General features: G+C 34.3%; 1 protein-coding gene across 2 annotated transcripts in view; it reads right to left on the bottom strand.

Moving 5' to 3' along the window:
- The window catches only part of LRP12 (LDL receptor related protein 12), a 67,210-nt gene that overhangs the window by 25,854 nt on the left and 23,093 nt on the right, over positions 1 to 18,263 (bottom strand). The window contains exon 2 of one of the 2 annotated variants that reach the window (XM_090283460.1): positions 6,710 to 6,766. The exons of the other annotated variant lie outside the window; for it this stretch is intronic. Within the exon in view, the coding sequence (XP_090139586.1) occupies positions 6,710 to 6,766 (57 nt within the window). The remainder of the gene's footprint in view (positions 1 to 6,709; positions 6,767 to 18,263) is intronic. 2 annotated transcript variants of the gene reach the window in all.

Raw genomic sequence — 18,263 nt, 5'->3', positions numbered from 1 at the left:
TATTCTAGTTTTATATTCTGAGATCCTAAAATCCATAATGGGTTCATTATCACCTTAAATACAATAAGCTTTCTTCCCCTCTGCGTTTGAAATATGGACAAAAGACACTACAATGTTGGTCAAAAGAACTGGTAAAATTCTTTTTAGTAAGTTAGGAAGAGGTACGGGTACTTGATTAACTGATAATAACATTAAAATCACATAGGTTAAGTAAAAAGGAACACTTAAACCTGCTGTTTTGTTCATGTAACTATACTATATGAAAAAAATAAGTATGAAACGCTATCAAGTAACTATAGTTTAAACTTTATTTCCTTTCAGATTCTTTAGTTGAAAGATTTGAAAATTCTAAGATAATAAAAGTGTTATCAGACTTGATGTTCTTCCAAGGAAACTTTAAAATACTATACCATGTTATAAAACCTAAGCCTAAAACTGTAGTTAAATACAAAGGCCATTTTACTATAGTGGTCTATACTATTATAAAATGTTGCTAACTAATTTGTGAGCAAATTCTTTGCAATTTATAAAATAATATATCCTAATTAAAAAAGGTAACGCTGAAATTATTAGTTTTAAAGAGGATAGGATCAGCAATGTCCTAGGCCATTGGAGTACTAGAATAGGAACCATAAAATGAAAATACACAAAGCAAGAAAGTGATAATTATGTTGAATAAAAATCCTGAAGGAATAAAGAAAGAACAATACTTAAAAACTACTTGAAGTCTATTTTATACTCTCCTAATCAGTTAACATGAACAAGGCTTAAGAGAGAAAATCTTAAAGTAGATATTCTCTTTCTCAGCTCTCAGACATGTCAGCTTTGCCTGGCAAAGATTCCAAGTCAAATGCCTGGCTCAGTTGGTTGGAGAGTTGTCCTATACGTACACCAAAACATTCTGGTTTGATTCCAGGTCAGGGCGCATACAGGAGGCAACTGATTGATGTTTCTCTCTTACATCAATTGTCTGTCTGTCTGTCTGTCTGTCTGTCTCTCTCCACTGCTGTCTTTCTCTCTAAAATCAATAAACATCATCAGGTGAGGATTTAAAAAAAAAGGAAAAAAAGGATCAAGCTTTCTAACCTCAAACAGAGCTTTCAACTAGAGATGTTTTAAGATACAAACATTTAGAAGCTGTATCATTTGTGGACTAAGAATAATATGTTACTCCTCCTATGTAAAAACTTTATACTTGAGAAATCAGCAAGTCCCAACATCTGTTTCTATGAGCAACCAGAAAAATCGTTTTTAAGTTTCAGGGTAGTTTCGGCCTAACTGTAAGGGAAAGCCCATCTCCTTCTCTTCTTCTTTGCAATGACGACTCCAGGCCATGAATCAAAGAGTCACATTTCTGAACAGGCTGAGGAAAATAAATTTGAGACCCTAATAGAAACGTGGTAAGAAAAAAGTTAAAACAAGAAAAACATGATCATACCCCATGTAAATGTTCCCTTACATTGCAGATAGCTGTGCAAATTGGTGTAATCCCTTTTGAAAACAATCTGTCAAAAGGTTTCTAAAGTCATTAAATTATTTATAACCTTTGATAGTGTAATTCAACTTCTAGAAATCTATGCTAAAGAAATAGTCTCAGAAATAATAAAGGGCTAGATGTATATTAATATGTCCCTAGCAACATGATCCAGACTAGGGCGAACTCATCAAAGGAAATAATCCATTGATATGCTTAAGAATATTACAATACAGACACTGGAGTAAAACTTTATACAGGTATTAAAATAATGGTTATGAAAAGTATTCTATGTTAAATAGAAAGAGCAGGGAATAAAATTAGTTAAAATTCAAATGCATATACTATTATTTCTAAGGTATTCACAGAAAAAGAAGAAATGAAAGTGATTTTCTTAATCTTTATGCTGTTTTCCAGTTTTTCTAAATGTTTGCTGAAACCTCTATAATAAACAGTTTGTGAAAACAAAAACCTTGATTTGAAAGTAATTAAGAGTATACGACATAATTAAATTATTTCTAGAATTATTTTGATTCAAATAATACCATAGATCAGAGTAATATTCAGTGTAGAGTAGGATTTCAAAAATCAAATATATTTTTTAATGTGTGTAAAAGTCATGTTATAAATCAACCTGACCTAAAAATGTTTCAAATGAGCAGTAATTGAGCTATTTAAAAATTTAGATATTAGAAAACAAATAAACCATAAGACCTTTAATTCAGATATTTTTAAAAAAGAACATTAAAATAGCTTTCTTATTCTCTGATAGGTACAATTAAATAACTTGGATATTTTTGTGGTATAATTTCATCATAATTTCACACAATATTACACTTATAAAACTACCATTTGTCTTCTTTGTTCTGTTTTTCATATATGAAAGAAGATTAAAAATTCTGAACCATGACAAGGTCCAAATTTAAAAAGTACAAAAAAATAAGATTTTCTTCAATAACTCTTTCATTATATTATTACCAGATGATACTTTTTGATAATTTAATTTTCTTATGCCAATACCTGTAGCATAAGCACTGGAAAAAGGACAAACACATCTCTCTTGGCAAAGATTTAAGGAGGAAGATGAAGATGAATATTGTAGAATATTAGAAACAGAAACAAATTATCCCAACAATCAGAACCAAAAACATATTATCAATCAAAAATTAGTAATTCCATAAAAATTCCTATGCATAAACTAAATTAAGACTTAGTACTATTTGCCCTGGCTAGTGTGGCTCAGTTGGCAGGGCATTGTACTGCAAAGCATAATGTTGCCGGTTTGATTCCCAGTCAGGGCATGTGCCTGGGTTGCGGTTTATACTTGGCTGTGACATGTGCGAGAGACAAGTGATCGGTGTTTCTCACATGGATGTTTCTCTCCTTCTCTTTCTCCCTCCCCTCCCCTCTTCCTAAAAAAAAAAACAAAAAAAAACTTAAATAAAACACAATACTATTTATAATAAAAAATAAGAAATATTAATGTCATTACGCATCAGACATTGTAATTAAGCCTTTTATAAATTCATTATCTAACTAGGTTCATATCTCACCATCGGATTTACTACACTGAGACACAGGTGCATTTTTGTACCTGTGTATTTCCTCCAGTAAGTGGTAAATTCCTTGAGTCAAGAATATTTTACTCACTGGTTACTCCCACCATTCTTGGCACAAGGTCCGTAACAGCCGCTTAATCCATGCTAAATGAATTTAATTCGTTACAGAAGGGCAACTATACATCCCCAACTGTCTGGGGCACTTCTGGTTTTGTCTGTGGTGCCAGCATAATTAATTCAAAGTGTCCTGATTTGAACAATAAATTACCTGGAAATATCAATTATAGACCAGTTAAAAATCTTCCTATAATTGTCAGTAATATTTCCAAAATGAAAAGAATGACGCTCGGCACTGTCACGTGGAGTAACGAAGTGAAGAGCAGGCGAGGAACAGAGAGTGACCCACAGAACAGTGAGCCACCTCGCTACTTCTGTTGGTTGCTGGTCTCGAAAGAGAGCAAGTCCTACATTTAGAGATTCTTCCAAAGGCTTGTTGTTCTCCATTTAGACCAGCACTGAAGAGGCTCTCATTTCAACTGGGGATTCAGAACTTACACTCTATCAAGCATTACATCTTCTATAGCTCCACATTAGCTAAAGAAAAACTGCCAGGAACGTGTTTTTAAAAGCAACTTTTGAAACACCATCCATTTGTTTTTTTAATGGTATAATTGGAATAGATTTCATTATTACTCTTTTCTTTCCACAGAAGATTTTATAAGACTTATCTTCAGGAAAAATAAGAAGCCATTAATAGTTTTACTGGCCTCTAAACTTAGGTATTTTTATTGGTGCATAAAATAATTTAATTAAAACAAAATTTGTTATGGGCTGAAATGTGTCACTCAATAAGAATCTATGTTAAAGTCCTAAACCTCAGTACCTGAGAATGTGACTGGACTTGGAGATAGAGTCTTTAAAGAGGTAAATTACAATAGGTCATAAGGGTGCGCCCTAATCCAATGTGAGTGGTGAAGAGAATAGGATACAGATACAGAGGGAAGACCATGTGAAGATACAGGCAGGACTGCCATCTACAAGCTAAGGAGAGAGACCTCAGAAGAACCCAACCCTGTCAAAACCCTGATCTTGGACTTCTAGCTTTCAGAATTTTGAGAAAATAAAACTATGTTGTTTAATTAAGTCATCTGGTCTATGGTGCTTTGTTAAGGCAGCCCTAGCAAACTAATACATATTTCTAAATATATATCTGAAATACAGGAGTATAAAATAAAGAAGATTAAAGAAAACAGGAAGATTAAAATATATAACAGATTTTACACATTCTAAGTGCTGACGTTTTAAGTTCCTAAAATTTTTTTCAAATAGGAATTTATTTAATGGTAATTCCAATGCTCAATAAAAGCCTAGTAGTCTAATTTCAAGCAAACAGAAAAAATAAGTAGAATCTAATCTTGATGAGTTGAAGCAAAATTCAGAATTTAAGTAGAGACTAGATTTGTCCAAATTTCTTTAATTTCTCATTCTCCATAAAAACTTCCATAATTCAGCAAACCACTATTTTGCAAATAACTAATGCATCTTACAAAATGATGTGTAGTAAAAAAAAAAAAAAAAATCCACTTAAAAGGGCAAGAAAGTCCACTGGATTTTTATGTAACAGAAAAAAAAAGGTTGATTGATATGGTTTCAGATTTCACTTGCATCTAAGAAATTATCACTTGATGAGTTTTGGTATAGTATCAAAGAACATTCACAATTATTTGAAAAGGCTATTAAAATACTCCTTTCTTTTCTAATTACATATCAGTGTGAAGTTGGACTGTTTGTATATATGTCAAAAAAAAAAGCAACATGTTACAAAAGATAATGCAGAAAACAGAGGTGAGAATTCAGCTATCTTCTTTTAAGATAAATTTTAAAACGTTGCAAAATTATATAAAACAATTCTATTCTTCCTACTGATGTTTATGTTTTGAAAAATACATTTTTATAAAATTGTTATTGATATAAACATAAAATAGAATCATTATTGTTATTTGCAAATAATTTTTAAACAATTTGTTTCAATTTCTAATACAGTAAATACAACTTACATAAACAAAAACTCTTTGAAGACCTTGTTAGAGACTGAATTGTGTCTGCCTCCAAATTAATTTGTTGAAGCCCTAAAACTTCATGTGACTATATTTGAAAGATAGGCCTTTAAGGAGGTAACTCAGGTTAAACGGGGTCCTAGGAGTAGGATGGGCCCTAATCCTATAGGACAGAAGTCCTCACAAGAGGAGGAAAGACACCAAAGACCTCTCTCTAGGTGCACACACAGGTCTTGTGAGGACACAGTGAGAAGGTGGCCACCTACAAGTCAGGAAAAGAGGTCTCACCAGCAACCAACCCCACCAGCACCCCTCCAGAACTGTGAAAAAGTAAGTATCTATTATTTAAGCCACTCAATCCATGGTATTTTGTTATGGAAGCCCAAGCAGACTAATAAAGTCCTCAATATTTTTAAAAGCTTAAAATTTTTGAAAACAAAAATTTTGAAAATCACTGAATTAAACAATTACCATTTGCTTGTATGAATTAAAATGTTGGTAAACAAACTTCTTACTTCACATTTACCACTTACAAAAGTAATCATAATTCTCATTTGTTATTTGAAATAGAAAGAAAGGGAGAAAATTAATTTTTAAAATAGACTTATTTTTACTTGATGTATATAATTATATACCATATGAAAGCATATGAAAATGGTGAAACAAGCTGGGAGAGAATTAACACAGACTACAAAGGCATTTGCTTCATTTTTCATTATTAGAAAACCAAGCTTGATGTGTTTGGCTAGTGCATACTAACTCTTGAAGTATTTGTTAAGTCTATTAATTTTATGAATATGTCAGACATAAACAAAAGAAGAAACTTTCAGTTTTCCTTGATATGAGAAAAAATAACCAAAGTAGAAGAAATCAGACTGATAAATAAACTAAGTGCATTTTTTAAAATCACAAAACATTAAAAAAAAAAGGGAAAATAATAAAATAACAGTAAGAAACTATTTCAATATATGCAAAAATAAAAGATTCTGTTCTCCTAGTAACCGCAGTTGATGTAGCAAAAATGGTAACAAAGCTGTGGAAGTCACTAAGAATAAAATTTTCAATAGTTATGGGCCTTTAAGTAGTTACTAAATTATAAAAGCTTAGACCAGTGAAAAAAATGTATTTACTTCAACGAGGTTCTGAATTTTATGGACACAAATTGATTGTAGGGTTGCTTTTTAATAGCATGTAAATGGTGCACTCAAGTACAACAGTTTAGTGTACAGTAGTAGTCTAATCTGAAAATCAAGCATAATGCTCAATTTCTAAGGCTCTCATGCTACATTCAAAACTACATTTTAATAAATTTCATTTCATATAACTTTGTATGTAAAGAAAATACTAATTCAACTTGAGCTAACTTCTCTTGGTTCAATGTTTGTATGAAAAATAATTATGCAGTCCTTTTGGAAAAGTATAATCAATCTATGGGCATGCAAGTACCAATTTTATCTTATGAGAATTTCTCCATGTTCCAGTTACTTCACTCCTTATTACATGCTGCAAAAAGCAGTAATAATTTTTATAGCCAAATATCACTTCGCAAGATACCAGGTGGCTTTCAATATTTACTATAAGTCATGCATGAAATTTAAACATTACAAAAAATGACTTACCAGCTGACACTCCTGAAATATGCACATTTTCAGAATGTTCTGCAAGAGCACCATTTCCTAAAATTAAACATAATGAATAAACTAATTTCCAAGATAAAATTTATTAAAAATTTTCAGATTCTCCCTTAAAAAAGTAACTACATAGAGCTACCTGTAATATTCGGAAACTAAATTACAGTCTCCTTCAATATTCTTCAAAATAACACAATGAAGCCCAACATTTTAATAGTAGTAGGGAAAACAAAACATTTTGGAAATTACAAAAATATAGTGTAATAATATATAAAGGTCAAATATACAGATCTGAGTAAAATCAGAAAAAATTTCCTATCATGTTAATAGTCAAAAGAGAACTCCATATTACTACTAGAAAAGAGAGAATCATTTACTTTTAAAAATAGTATTCCTCCAAGAACATGCTCAATCCGTCGGCAATGTGTCTATTGCTCGGGTCACACATGTTGGTACATTTTAAAAAATGCATTGCATTGTCTCTTTCAACCTTTTATCAATGACTCTAATAGTCTTAAGATCATTAGGGACAAAATTATCTCCTATTTTGCTATACCTTGATTTTCTGTACCTCCTATCACAAAGTTGGGGACATGGAACCATTCATATAACTTACTGAACTGAGTATCACCTATTAAATGTTTTTTAAAAGTCTTCCATTTAAAGTACTGAGGACATTTATTCCTTCAAATTAATGTGAATAGCATTCCTTCAGTTATTTTTTTAAAATTTTACTTTGATTTTAATATAAATTATTTCCATCTACCTCTGTTCTTTTTGTGTGTCTTTACCTCTAAAGTTTTGTCTCTCTCCAGTCATTAGGTTGATTTAGCTTCAGAGCAGCTCAGAAGTCCAACGGACAAAGAAAGAATTGTCTCTAGAGTGGGATAAGAGACACCTAGAGGGCTAAAAGCTGAATTGTCTTTGATGGTGTTTCTCAACCATCACATTTTCTCTGTAGAAAGTAGCAATTATTATAATTTACTTTTACAACCATCACACTTGTATGATTGTTTGATTAATGTATAGTACAGTATCTAAGAAAGCAGAACCCATGTTTAGTTGGTTCAACATTGTATGCACAGTTCCTGGAAGGGGGGTCATGATGATTAAATGAAATCATGCCAATTAAGCACTTGATACAGTGCCTGGCACATAGTCAACACTGTGTGTAAAATACTAAAGAATAAAATGAAAGTGATGAAACATTTTTAGTTCAACTATAGTTATATCCTTCAAAATGAAAAGAAATGGTTTTTCCCTATGTTAGAAAGTGGTGGAAATTGTGACGTAGGTGTATAAGCCATATTTAGCAGATCAATCAATAATCTGATGATAGATATTTAAGTACTGCACATTAATACCATATAAGCCATGATCTGTTTTTTCACCAATGTTAATGCTACCGACAGAATTCAAACTACTAGAAAGCCCTTACCTATTTCTTTAATGCACACAACTTATAAAAATTGGTAGCATAAACAAAATAATATAAGGAACTGATTCAATAAAACAACAAGATTTGCCAAAAGTCAGTATAAATTGCCTAAATCTTTGCTACTCAAAAGCAGACCAGTAGTACTGGTGGCACCAGTTGCTTAACAGAAATGGAGTCTTGGAACCCACCCCAGATTATTGAATCAGAATCTACATTTTAACAAGATCTTCCCCCATTCTCAGTCATATGTACCCAATTTAACATTTCAGAAGTGTCGGCTTAAACCTCCTCCTTCTATATTAGAAACAACTAACATTACAGCTCTGTAATTTGTGTTCCTAAGGTTTCCAACACTCTTAAGGTAGCAAATTAAATTATTCTCAGGAGTCTTAAAATTAAGTATATTTTATACACTTCCCCTCCAATTCAGTAAACAGAATAAAGAGGAGAAGGAGAACAGTGGCATAAAGTAGTATTTAAGACTGTGGATTTGGGACTAGATTGCCATGATTCTGATACCAGCTCCACCATGTATTTGATATGTAATACAGGGCAAGTTAGCCAATGTCTTTGTGTCTTAATTTCAGCTTTAAAATGGAGAAGATAATACCTGTCTTACAGGGCTTAGTGTAATTCTTTATAATAAAAAAATAGAATTAATCTAAATCACCATCAGCATGTAAATGAATAAACTAATACAGCCTTATAAAATATTCAATACATTAAAGTAATTCTGTATGTACTAACTTGGAAAGATATGTACATTAAGTTTAAAATGTTTCAGAATGAATTAGAATATAGTATCATTTTAGCTTTAAAATGATGTATGTAGTTAATATACATGTGTACATAAGCATATGATATGTGTGTATATATAAGAGTTTCAAAGTATATACAAATTGTGGAAGAAAATCTTTGAAACTGGGAATAGGAAGACTTCTTGTATACTTCAGCATTGACAGAACTTGTTACAACAGGCAGAGATTTCTATAAATATACTTCTTCATATTATCAAAAAAAAAAAAAAAAGAATAGGTGAAGAGAATATACTTCATTTCCCACCATTCTAAATAAACGGAAGTCTGATAAACATTGTGCAAAATATTATAAAATATTTTGATTTCATAAAAATATTATTGATTTTTAAAGCTGATACTTTAAAACATAAAACATGATATTGATAACTTCCCATACATTTACTTTAACTTAGAAACAATATTATTTAGAAGTTTAAAAAAAATCAATAATAATTTCTGTTAATATTAAATAAGCATCCCCTTTTTTGGTTACATGAAGATTTCTTGTTCTGAGTATCACTGAAGTGGCTACTTAAATAGGTATACTGCCTTTCTAAAAAGATGCCACTAATACAACAATTATTCCCATGTTATAAGCAGATAACCCCCTCAAATTGCTTCCTTGATACAAAGCTAATGACATTCTCCCTAAAGCCCTTTATCCCCCCCCCCCCCAAGAAAGCCCCATACATATAAAGATGTAAACACACCACCATCCTTTACTGTAAGGACAGGGCAGGGAAGTTAGATATGCTCGCAGAAGTCATCCTGCAGAGGTAACTATATCTACTGGAAAAACATATAGTCTGAGAAACCATTATGATGCTGGAAATCAAGACTTCTGATTTGAGGTGTTTCCATGCCTCTCGGTCCAGGTGTTTAATGATCCGAGCAGTGAGCTGGACTCGATGACGCCGATGACACTGACAGTCTCTGACTGCTCAGGTCTCAGGACCTTAAAGACATCCTGTGACTTAAAAAGAATTTTGCTGAGTACTCCATCTTCCCTGATGTTGATAAGGAAATCAAACAAAACTAAGCACAGATGGTGTTTAACCTTGATTGCTTTCTGTTAATGTTTAAGGAACAGTGCATCCGTTCCATAGCCTTGAAAGAATAGATGATTGACTTTATAGATGCTACATAGACTTGTTTATCAGGAAGTGTTCTCTTTAGTTAATCCTTTAAGCTTCCTCTGTTGTAAGTTTCAAGTATATTGTAATCATTCCTGGAATGTGCCTGTGAGCTCATTCTTTACCCTCCCTATTGATTAGCATATCTGTAAAATCCAATAAAAGGAAGGTGCTTGCCCTGCTCAGTGCTGACTCGCCTGAGCATGCAGCAGTCCTGTGACCATCCCATTCTGTCTGCTGGAATTACTTCCGAGCCCTCGACCACAAAGTACTACAACACCATTACTTCTATAACTACACATTATCAGCTGACTAGTTAATGAACCAGTTAATTAACTATAACACCCAAAAAACAGTTTTCAAGTAAGAAAAAGTTTTATCACCTAAGTCAGGAAATAAATTTTACCAAAAAAAAAAAATTTTAGTCCCACTAACCAAATACCAAAGGTGATCAATCATCCACATTCTTATTGCCAACTGAAACATGGTTTTGCAGTTTTTGACTGCAATACAAGAGAACGAATCTTCCAAGTGATTCTGTTTTAGGAAAAGAGGTCACAGGGCATTGAGTTTGAGCTCTGGAACCAGACTCCCTGGAATTAAATCCCAGCTCTACTATTTACTTAGTCATGAACCTTAGTTAAACTACATCTCCTAACATTCAGTTTATTGACCTGAATAATTAGAATGTCATCATTAAGAGACTATCTAAATTTATGGTTCCTGCATCCCTGTTGCTTTGTATCTTTGTTTATTTACTTGTATTTTTATTTAAGAGCTTAATAGATATGTGCCAGCAAATCCTAAGTGCTTTATAAGCTTTCCTTTAGTTCATCATTAAAATAGTTCATTTTACAGACAAGAAAACGAAAGCGTCTAGCAACTTAGTAATTTTTTAAAAGAGCTAGTAACTAGATGACATGAAAATTCAAATCCACAACCATTATGAAATTGGTGTTCCTTACTTTTAAAAAAGAATTCAAGATCTATACCATTTTCATGGCATTTAGAAGTTTGTGTTCCTTACCTTTAAAAAAAAGTTCAGACATGAATATATATCTTGCTTATTAAAAAATAGTACTTAACTTTCAGTTAAAATCTACCTGCCACAGCTATTGGAATCTGTAAGGGGAAACATAACTGGTTTAAAAGTTAATGAGTGCCAGTTACAAGTAACATATTTTCAGCATCCTACAATCTCATTTCCACTGTGCACTGAAACAGTATTCAAACATAAATACCTAAGTACATATATACAAGATCTGTCAGGAAAAAGTCCAGCCATTGTTGATGTGACGAGAACAGTTTGCACAATGTAACCTGGCATCCAGGGAGAGTGGACTGGAATGCGCATGCGTGAACAATGACAACGTCACTGTACTGGTCAGTGGGGGCAGCAGATACCATTTGAGTGAAGATGTGTACTGTGTCGCATTCAAAATGAGCAAGTAGAGCAATAATCTGCATAAAATTTTGCTTTCGGCTTGAACATTCCTCTGCGGCAACTATTCAGATGATTCAGAAGGTTTTGGGGGACAATGCAACAAGTGCAGCACCAATAAAAGTGTGGCACAGATGCTTCAAAGATGGTCAAGAACCTGTTGAAAGTGATCCGCATTCTGGAAGGCCTGCAACAAGCAGAACACCTGAGAACATTGAACGTGTACAGGCTGCAATCAACAAAGATGGGAACTGACAGTGCAGGAACCAGAAGCTGACCTGGGGATTCCAAAAACGACTGTGTCCACGATCCTGATGCAGGATCTTAGCATGAAACGAGTCACGGCAAAATTCATTCCGCAGCATCCGCCACCACAGCAGAAGGAACATCATGCTGCAGTTGCTAATAACTAGATTCAAACTGCTACCAACGAGCCAGATTTCCACAAGAAGGTCATAATTGGAGATAAATCGTGAATCTATGGCTATGATCCGGAAATGAAGGCACAGTCATCCCAATGGAAGTCACCTGGTTCTCCATGCCCAAAGAAGGTATGGCAAAGTCGCAGCAAGATCAAGACCATGTTAACTGTGTTTTTGGTTTGGAATGTGTTGTCCATCACCAGTACGTCCCTCCAGGCCAAACAATTAATAAGGAGTCCTACATGAATGTTCTTCATTGGTTGAGAGATGCAATAAGATGAAAACAGCTGCAGCTACTGACAACTGATGATTGGCAGCTTCATCATGACAATATGCCCACTCATGCATCATGTCTCATGCAGTGTTTTTGGTGAAACATCAAGTCACCTAGGTGACTTAGACCCCCTACAGCCCCGATTTGGCACCCTGAGACTTCTGGGATTTCCCAAAACTAAAATCACCTTTGAAAGCGAACAGATTTCAGACCATTGATGAGATTCAGGAAAATACAACAGGGCAGTTGACAGCAATTGGGAAAACTGTGTGAGGTTCCAAGGTGCCTGCTCTGAAGGGGACTTTAAAGGGTTCATTGTTCTATTCACAACGTTTCTTGTATCTTGTATCTTCTTCAATAAATGTCTTTATTTTTCCACATTACATGGCCTGATACTTACTGAATAGAGTTCATAGATACCCAAAAAAACAAACATAACTTCTATGATATTATATATAAGGAAAAAGTCCCAAATCCTAATAGGGTTTATCAAAGTCTTCTAAGTCGGGTTCTTCCAAACTACTTCAAAAGCTTCCTACCTTTTGATTCACTTTTCCATTTTATCTCTTCTCTCCAGAAACACTGGGTTTCTTTTAGAAAAGTGTCGCCTGGCTTTCTTGACCTTGAACTTGAATTAATATTTCTTTAGGGAAGGATCTCCTGATTCCCCTATACTAGGTTAGGTCATTCTGTTATAGGCTCCTGTAGTACCTAATACTGTCACTTTCTGAAAATTGATCATACTTGTATTATCTGTGTAATGCCTATATTTCCTACCAGACCTTAATCTTGGGGATGGAGAGAGTGAAATGATGGACATAGCTGGGTTTGTTTTGTTTTACAATCCAGTGACTGGCACAGAACATAACACATAATAGGAGATGCTCTGTGCATATCTGTTCAAATAAGCAAACGCATGGTTGGTTGATACATAAGTCTCTGCCCCTGAAGAGTTAACAATATATTGTGAAAATAACAAAAACACATAAAACAGAAGCAAACAACACAAAGATATAAAATTAGCAAGTTTATTACTCAAATGGGAAGTCCTAGAGGCTTTTCTACTAAAAATGAGAATGGAAAAATAGGAGTTCCCACTAGTTACTAAAATTAGCCAATGCAATTGGACAAGAAAAACAATTATAGGCATAAGAATTGCAGAAAAAGAAAAAGAAGTAAATCTATCTGTAGATGATATGATTTTATATCTATTTGGAAAACCCAAGACAGTCAATAGAAACACAATATGAAAATATAGTCAAGTAGCATAATATAAAATAAGCATATAAAAATCAAAAGCTTTTGTAAATACGAACAAAAGCCTGTAAGAAGATATACAGCAGAAAGTAACATTCTTAGTAACAAGAAACAAACTTTCAAAACTCAGATATAAAACTCCTACTGTGGGTTATGACAGAGTTATTGATAATGGATCAGCAATTGCACTATGAAAAACTAAGTAAGTTGGAATAATAATGTGAAAAATAATTCAGACACTTGACAACAGTGTATAAAACTTCGATCTTTGAGAAAAGGAATCAAATTAAAATGTGCCCATTGTTGCACTGGCTTTATACCTGGATACTTTCTAGACCCTAGAACATTGAGGGAGAACCTAAGTTCTTGACAAGCTGAGGAGATAGAGACTAGAGTTCAGAGAGGCTGAGGCAGCTGAAATTTTAATGAGTATCAGGATAGGAGGAAATTTGTAAAAATAAAACGGACTCAAAAAGTCTGCATCAGAGTCCTAGTCTCAGGCTGAGTGATCAGCTGCACATGTATAAAGTGAGACCTCACAAGAACAGGTGAAGAACAACTACTGAAAGTTGGAAGCCTAAAAACTTCCACCCCTTTAGAACTGCAAGACGCTAAAGTTCTCACCAGTAAGAAAAGAAAGAATCCAAAGAGGACTTACTGTAGTCATTTTGTTAATTGCTTTCTTCTTCTCTTGCTCTCTTCATTGGTGATGGGATGATTTTCTGTAGTGGTATGATTTATCTTTTGTTTATCTACTATAGGTTTTTGCTTTGTTGTTATCATGAGGCATTCATAAAACATATTTATAACAGTCTCTTTTAAGCTGATAACTTTGAATGCATACTAAGTCTCTACACTTTTCCTCATTTTGTTTTTTATGTCACAATTTATGTATTTTCCTTGTGTACTCATAACAAATTATTGTATAGTTATTTTAATACTAAAATGTTAGTTATTTGTAAATAACTTATAGTTCAATAGTTATCTCTTAAAATAGTTAAATACTAGTGTTGTTTAACCTTTATACTAGACTTATAAATGACTTAGCCATAATCATTACAACATTGGAGTATTCTGAATTTAACCAGTGAGATTTATACTTTCATATATTTCTGTTATTAATTACAGCCCTTTCTCTTTTAGCTTGAGAGGAGACGTTTATCATTTCTTGTATGATAAACAAGTGGTGATGACCTCCTTCAGCTTTTGCTTGTCTGGAAAATTGTTTATTTGTCCTTCAATTTTGAAGGACAACTTTGCTGGGTAGACTATACTTGGTTGGCATTTTTTCCTTTCAGCACTTTGTATATATCATGCCACTGCCTTTTGTCCTGCAAAGATTCTGCTGAAATATCTGCTAAATGTCTTTTGGGGGTTCCCTTGCTGCTTTTAAGATTTTCTTGTCTTTAACTTTTAACAACTTAATTGTGATGTATATACTGGTCTGCTTGATTTCATCCCATAAGTCTCTTAATGTACCTTCACTCTTTTTCATTCAGATTTCGTGTGTGTGTGTGTGTGTTGGTGGGTGATATTAAAGGATGCAAAATGCTGACCATAGAAGTTTAAAAGAACCTCATAGAGACAATCATCAAACTACAAGTATTCTTTCCACAGAGTGCCTGCTGTATATACTCAGGGAAGGCAAGTGATAGTTGCAAAGCCATATCTAGAAAATATTCAAAGTGAGGGGATTTTTAAAATGGTAATTAAAAAATACTTTATGGTTCTTTGCAGTTTTCAAAATGTTTTTTATGACTTTTGTTGTCACATATGATACTCACAATAAGCCTCAAAATTCCCACATAGTTTCTACTTTACAGATGATGCAACAGTGGCTCAGAAATTTTTCTATTATCTCTCACCAGTGATTTATTGACCAATCAACATGTTAATTTTTTTCTTGAACCTGACTGTCTCATTCTTGAGCTGCTCTGATGAAATCCTTCCCATTTCTTCTTATCCTACAAGCTCTCTGTTCCATTCAGTGTCCTCTCTCTGTCCAGTTATTCCCTACTCTGCTGCCCGTATTATTTATTTTTAAAATATATTTTGATTATGCTATTACAGTTGTCCCAATTTTTCCTTCTTTGTTCCCCTCTATCCACTACGCCCCATTCCCTCTGGCAATCTCCTGCATTAGTTCATGTCCATGAGTCATGCATATAAGTTTTTAGGCTTCTCCCTTTCCTATACTGTTCTTAACACTCCCCCCTCTCATCTATTCTGTACCTACGAATTTGTACTTCTTAATCCCTGCACCTTTTTCCTCCATGCTGCCCCTTCCTCCTCCCAACTGGTAAATATCCAAATGATCTCCATATCTACGATTCTCTTTCTGTTCTGCTTGTTAGCTTAGTTTGTTTTTTAGACTCAATTTTTCATAGTTATGAATTTACTGTCATTTTAATGTTCATAGTTTTTATCTTCTTTTCTTAAATAAGTCCCTTTAATATTTCATATAATAATGGCTTGGTGATGATGAACTCCTTTAGCTTTACCTTGTCTGGGAAGCACTTTATCTGCCCTCAATTCTAAACTACAGCTTCACTGGATAGAGTAATCTAGGTGGTAGGTCCTTGCTTTTCATTACTTTGAATACTTCTTACCAGTCCTTTCTAGTGTGCAAAGTTTCTTTTGAGAAATCAGCTGACATTTGTATGGGAATTCCTTTGTAAGTAACTATCTGCTTTTCTCTTGCTGCTTTCAAGATTCTGTCTTTCTCTCTAACCTTTAGCATTTAATTATGATGTGTCTTGGTGTGGGCCTCTTTGTATCCATCTTATTTGTGCTTCCTGGACTTGTTATGCCTATTTCCTTCACTAAATTAAGGAAGTTTTCTTTCATTATTTTTTCAAATAAGTTTTCGATTTCTTGCTCTTTTTCTTCTCATTCTGGCACCCCTATGATTCAAATGTTGGTACCTCTGAAGTTGTCCCAGAGGCTCCTTAGCCTATCCTTGTTTTTAATTTTTCTTCTTCTTGCTGTTCTGATTGAATGTTTTTTTTCCTTCCTTATCACTGATTTGATTCTCGACTTCATCCACTCCACTGTTGGTCCCCGGTAAATTTTCCTTTATTACACTTAGTGTAACCTTCATTTCTGAGCAGGTCTTTTTTATGCTGTTGAAGTACCCAATGAGTTCCTTGAGCATCCTAATAACCAGTGTTTTGAACTCTGCATCGGATATATTGCTTACTTCCATTTTGTTTAGTTCTTTTTCTGGAGTTTTGTTCTGTACTTTCATTGAGGCAATATGTCTTTGTCTCCTCATTTGGCAGCCTCCTTGTGTTTGTTTTTACAAATTATATATAGCTACTTTGACTCCCTGTCTTATAGCATGACCTATTGTGGAAAAGCACACTAGTAAGTTGGATGTGGAGGAAACTTGGGTAATTGCCAGGGTTGGGTAACCCATGTGAACCAAAAATATGATGTCGCTGCTCTGTGGATCTGTGTGGAGAGGGCTCATAAAGGGGACAATACTGCTACTTGGCCTCTGGAATTTTTTCTGGGAGGAAGCTGTTTCCTGGCACTTGACCTGATGACAGACACTTCAGTTTCTCCCCGTATGCCACTGGTACCCTTCCAGCTGCTGCCCTGGTGCTAGAGCCCAGAGGGATTGAGTCTGCATAAATCTTAAGTCTGTTGTGGGCCCTTTAAGAGAAGACACCTGAGAAACCTGCTATTTCTTCCACCATCCAAACTCCCACTAGTTTTCAGTCAGAAGTTATGGGGCCCTATCTTCCTGGCACTGGTACCCTGGGCTGGGTGGTCTGGTGTGGGGCTGGGATCCTTTACTCCTTAAGTATCCCTCCCAATTTTTATCCACAACATGGTGGGTGTGGGACGACCTGTTCCACATCTCAGCCCATCTCCACCACTCCTACCCATTTGGATGAGTGTGACTTCTTTAATTCTTTGGTTGTTGGGAGTTCCATACAGCTCGATTTTCTGATGATTCTGGGTGATAGTTGTTTTGTAGCTTAGTTGTAATTTCTGCTGTGGTTGTGGCGAGAAGGCAAGCTGTGTTTACCTAAGCCTCCATCTTGATTGAAAATTGATTGTAGACACAAGCAAGTTTGAAATTTGCAGGGCAGAGCAGCAGGCTAGAGACCCAGAAAAGAGTTGGTGCTACATTCATGAGTTTGGAGGCATTCTGGAGCCTGAATTTCTTTGTGCTGCTCAGAAATGTTAAATGATATGCCTAATATCACAAAGCTCATAGATACAGGGACAAGGCTTTAAATAAGACATCCTAAATTCAGGTAAAAAGGAGGAGAGTGTGCCTTCCCAGGCTACCTGATTTACAACCTAAAGAAAAATTTGTGAAAAGAAAAAAAAACACAGTGTCACTCATGCTTATACCTGTGGGTTTTCTAACTTGAAGACTGAGCTCAAGCTAATGAAAGATGATTGTATGGATTCTAGAAAGCCTCCTGCTTCAAATGAAATGTTTTCCATTAAAAAAAAAGAAGTAAAGAAGTGGTAATTTCTGGTAAGGCTGGATGCTGTATTACACATTGCTCTAGTATCCAGACCAAATTTTTGTAAAGTGTTAAAAAAAATAAGATAATGTCAGACCCTTGTAGAAGTTAATACGCATCTGTCTCCAACATTTCTACTAGATTACCAATCTGTAAAGGAAATAAGGCTTCTCCAACATAATTCGTATCAAATCCAGGTGGCTTACAGATTTATTTCCTTTCCTAGGTGTTCATAAACCACTCCTTTTATTCTCTATTTATAATCTTCCTTAATTGTTGGTTTGATCATCCAA

Source organism: Furipterus horrens, unplaced genomic scaffold (assembly GCF_987537825.1).
Source record: "Furipterus horrens unplaced genomic scaffold, mFurHor1.1.pri manual_scaffold_7, whole genome shotgun sequence".
In the NCBI taxonomy this organism is placed as follows: domain Eukaryota; kingdom Metazoa; phylum Chordata; class Mammalia; order Chiroptera; family Furipteridae; genus Furipterus; species Furipterus horrens.
The sequence above is the reverse complement of the archived record's forward strand: the minus strand, read 5'-3'. Positions and strand labels throughout refer to the sequence as shown.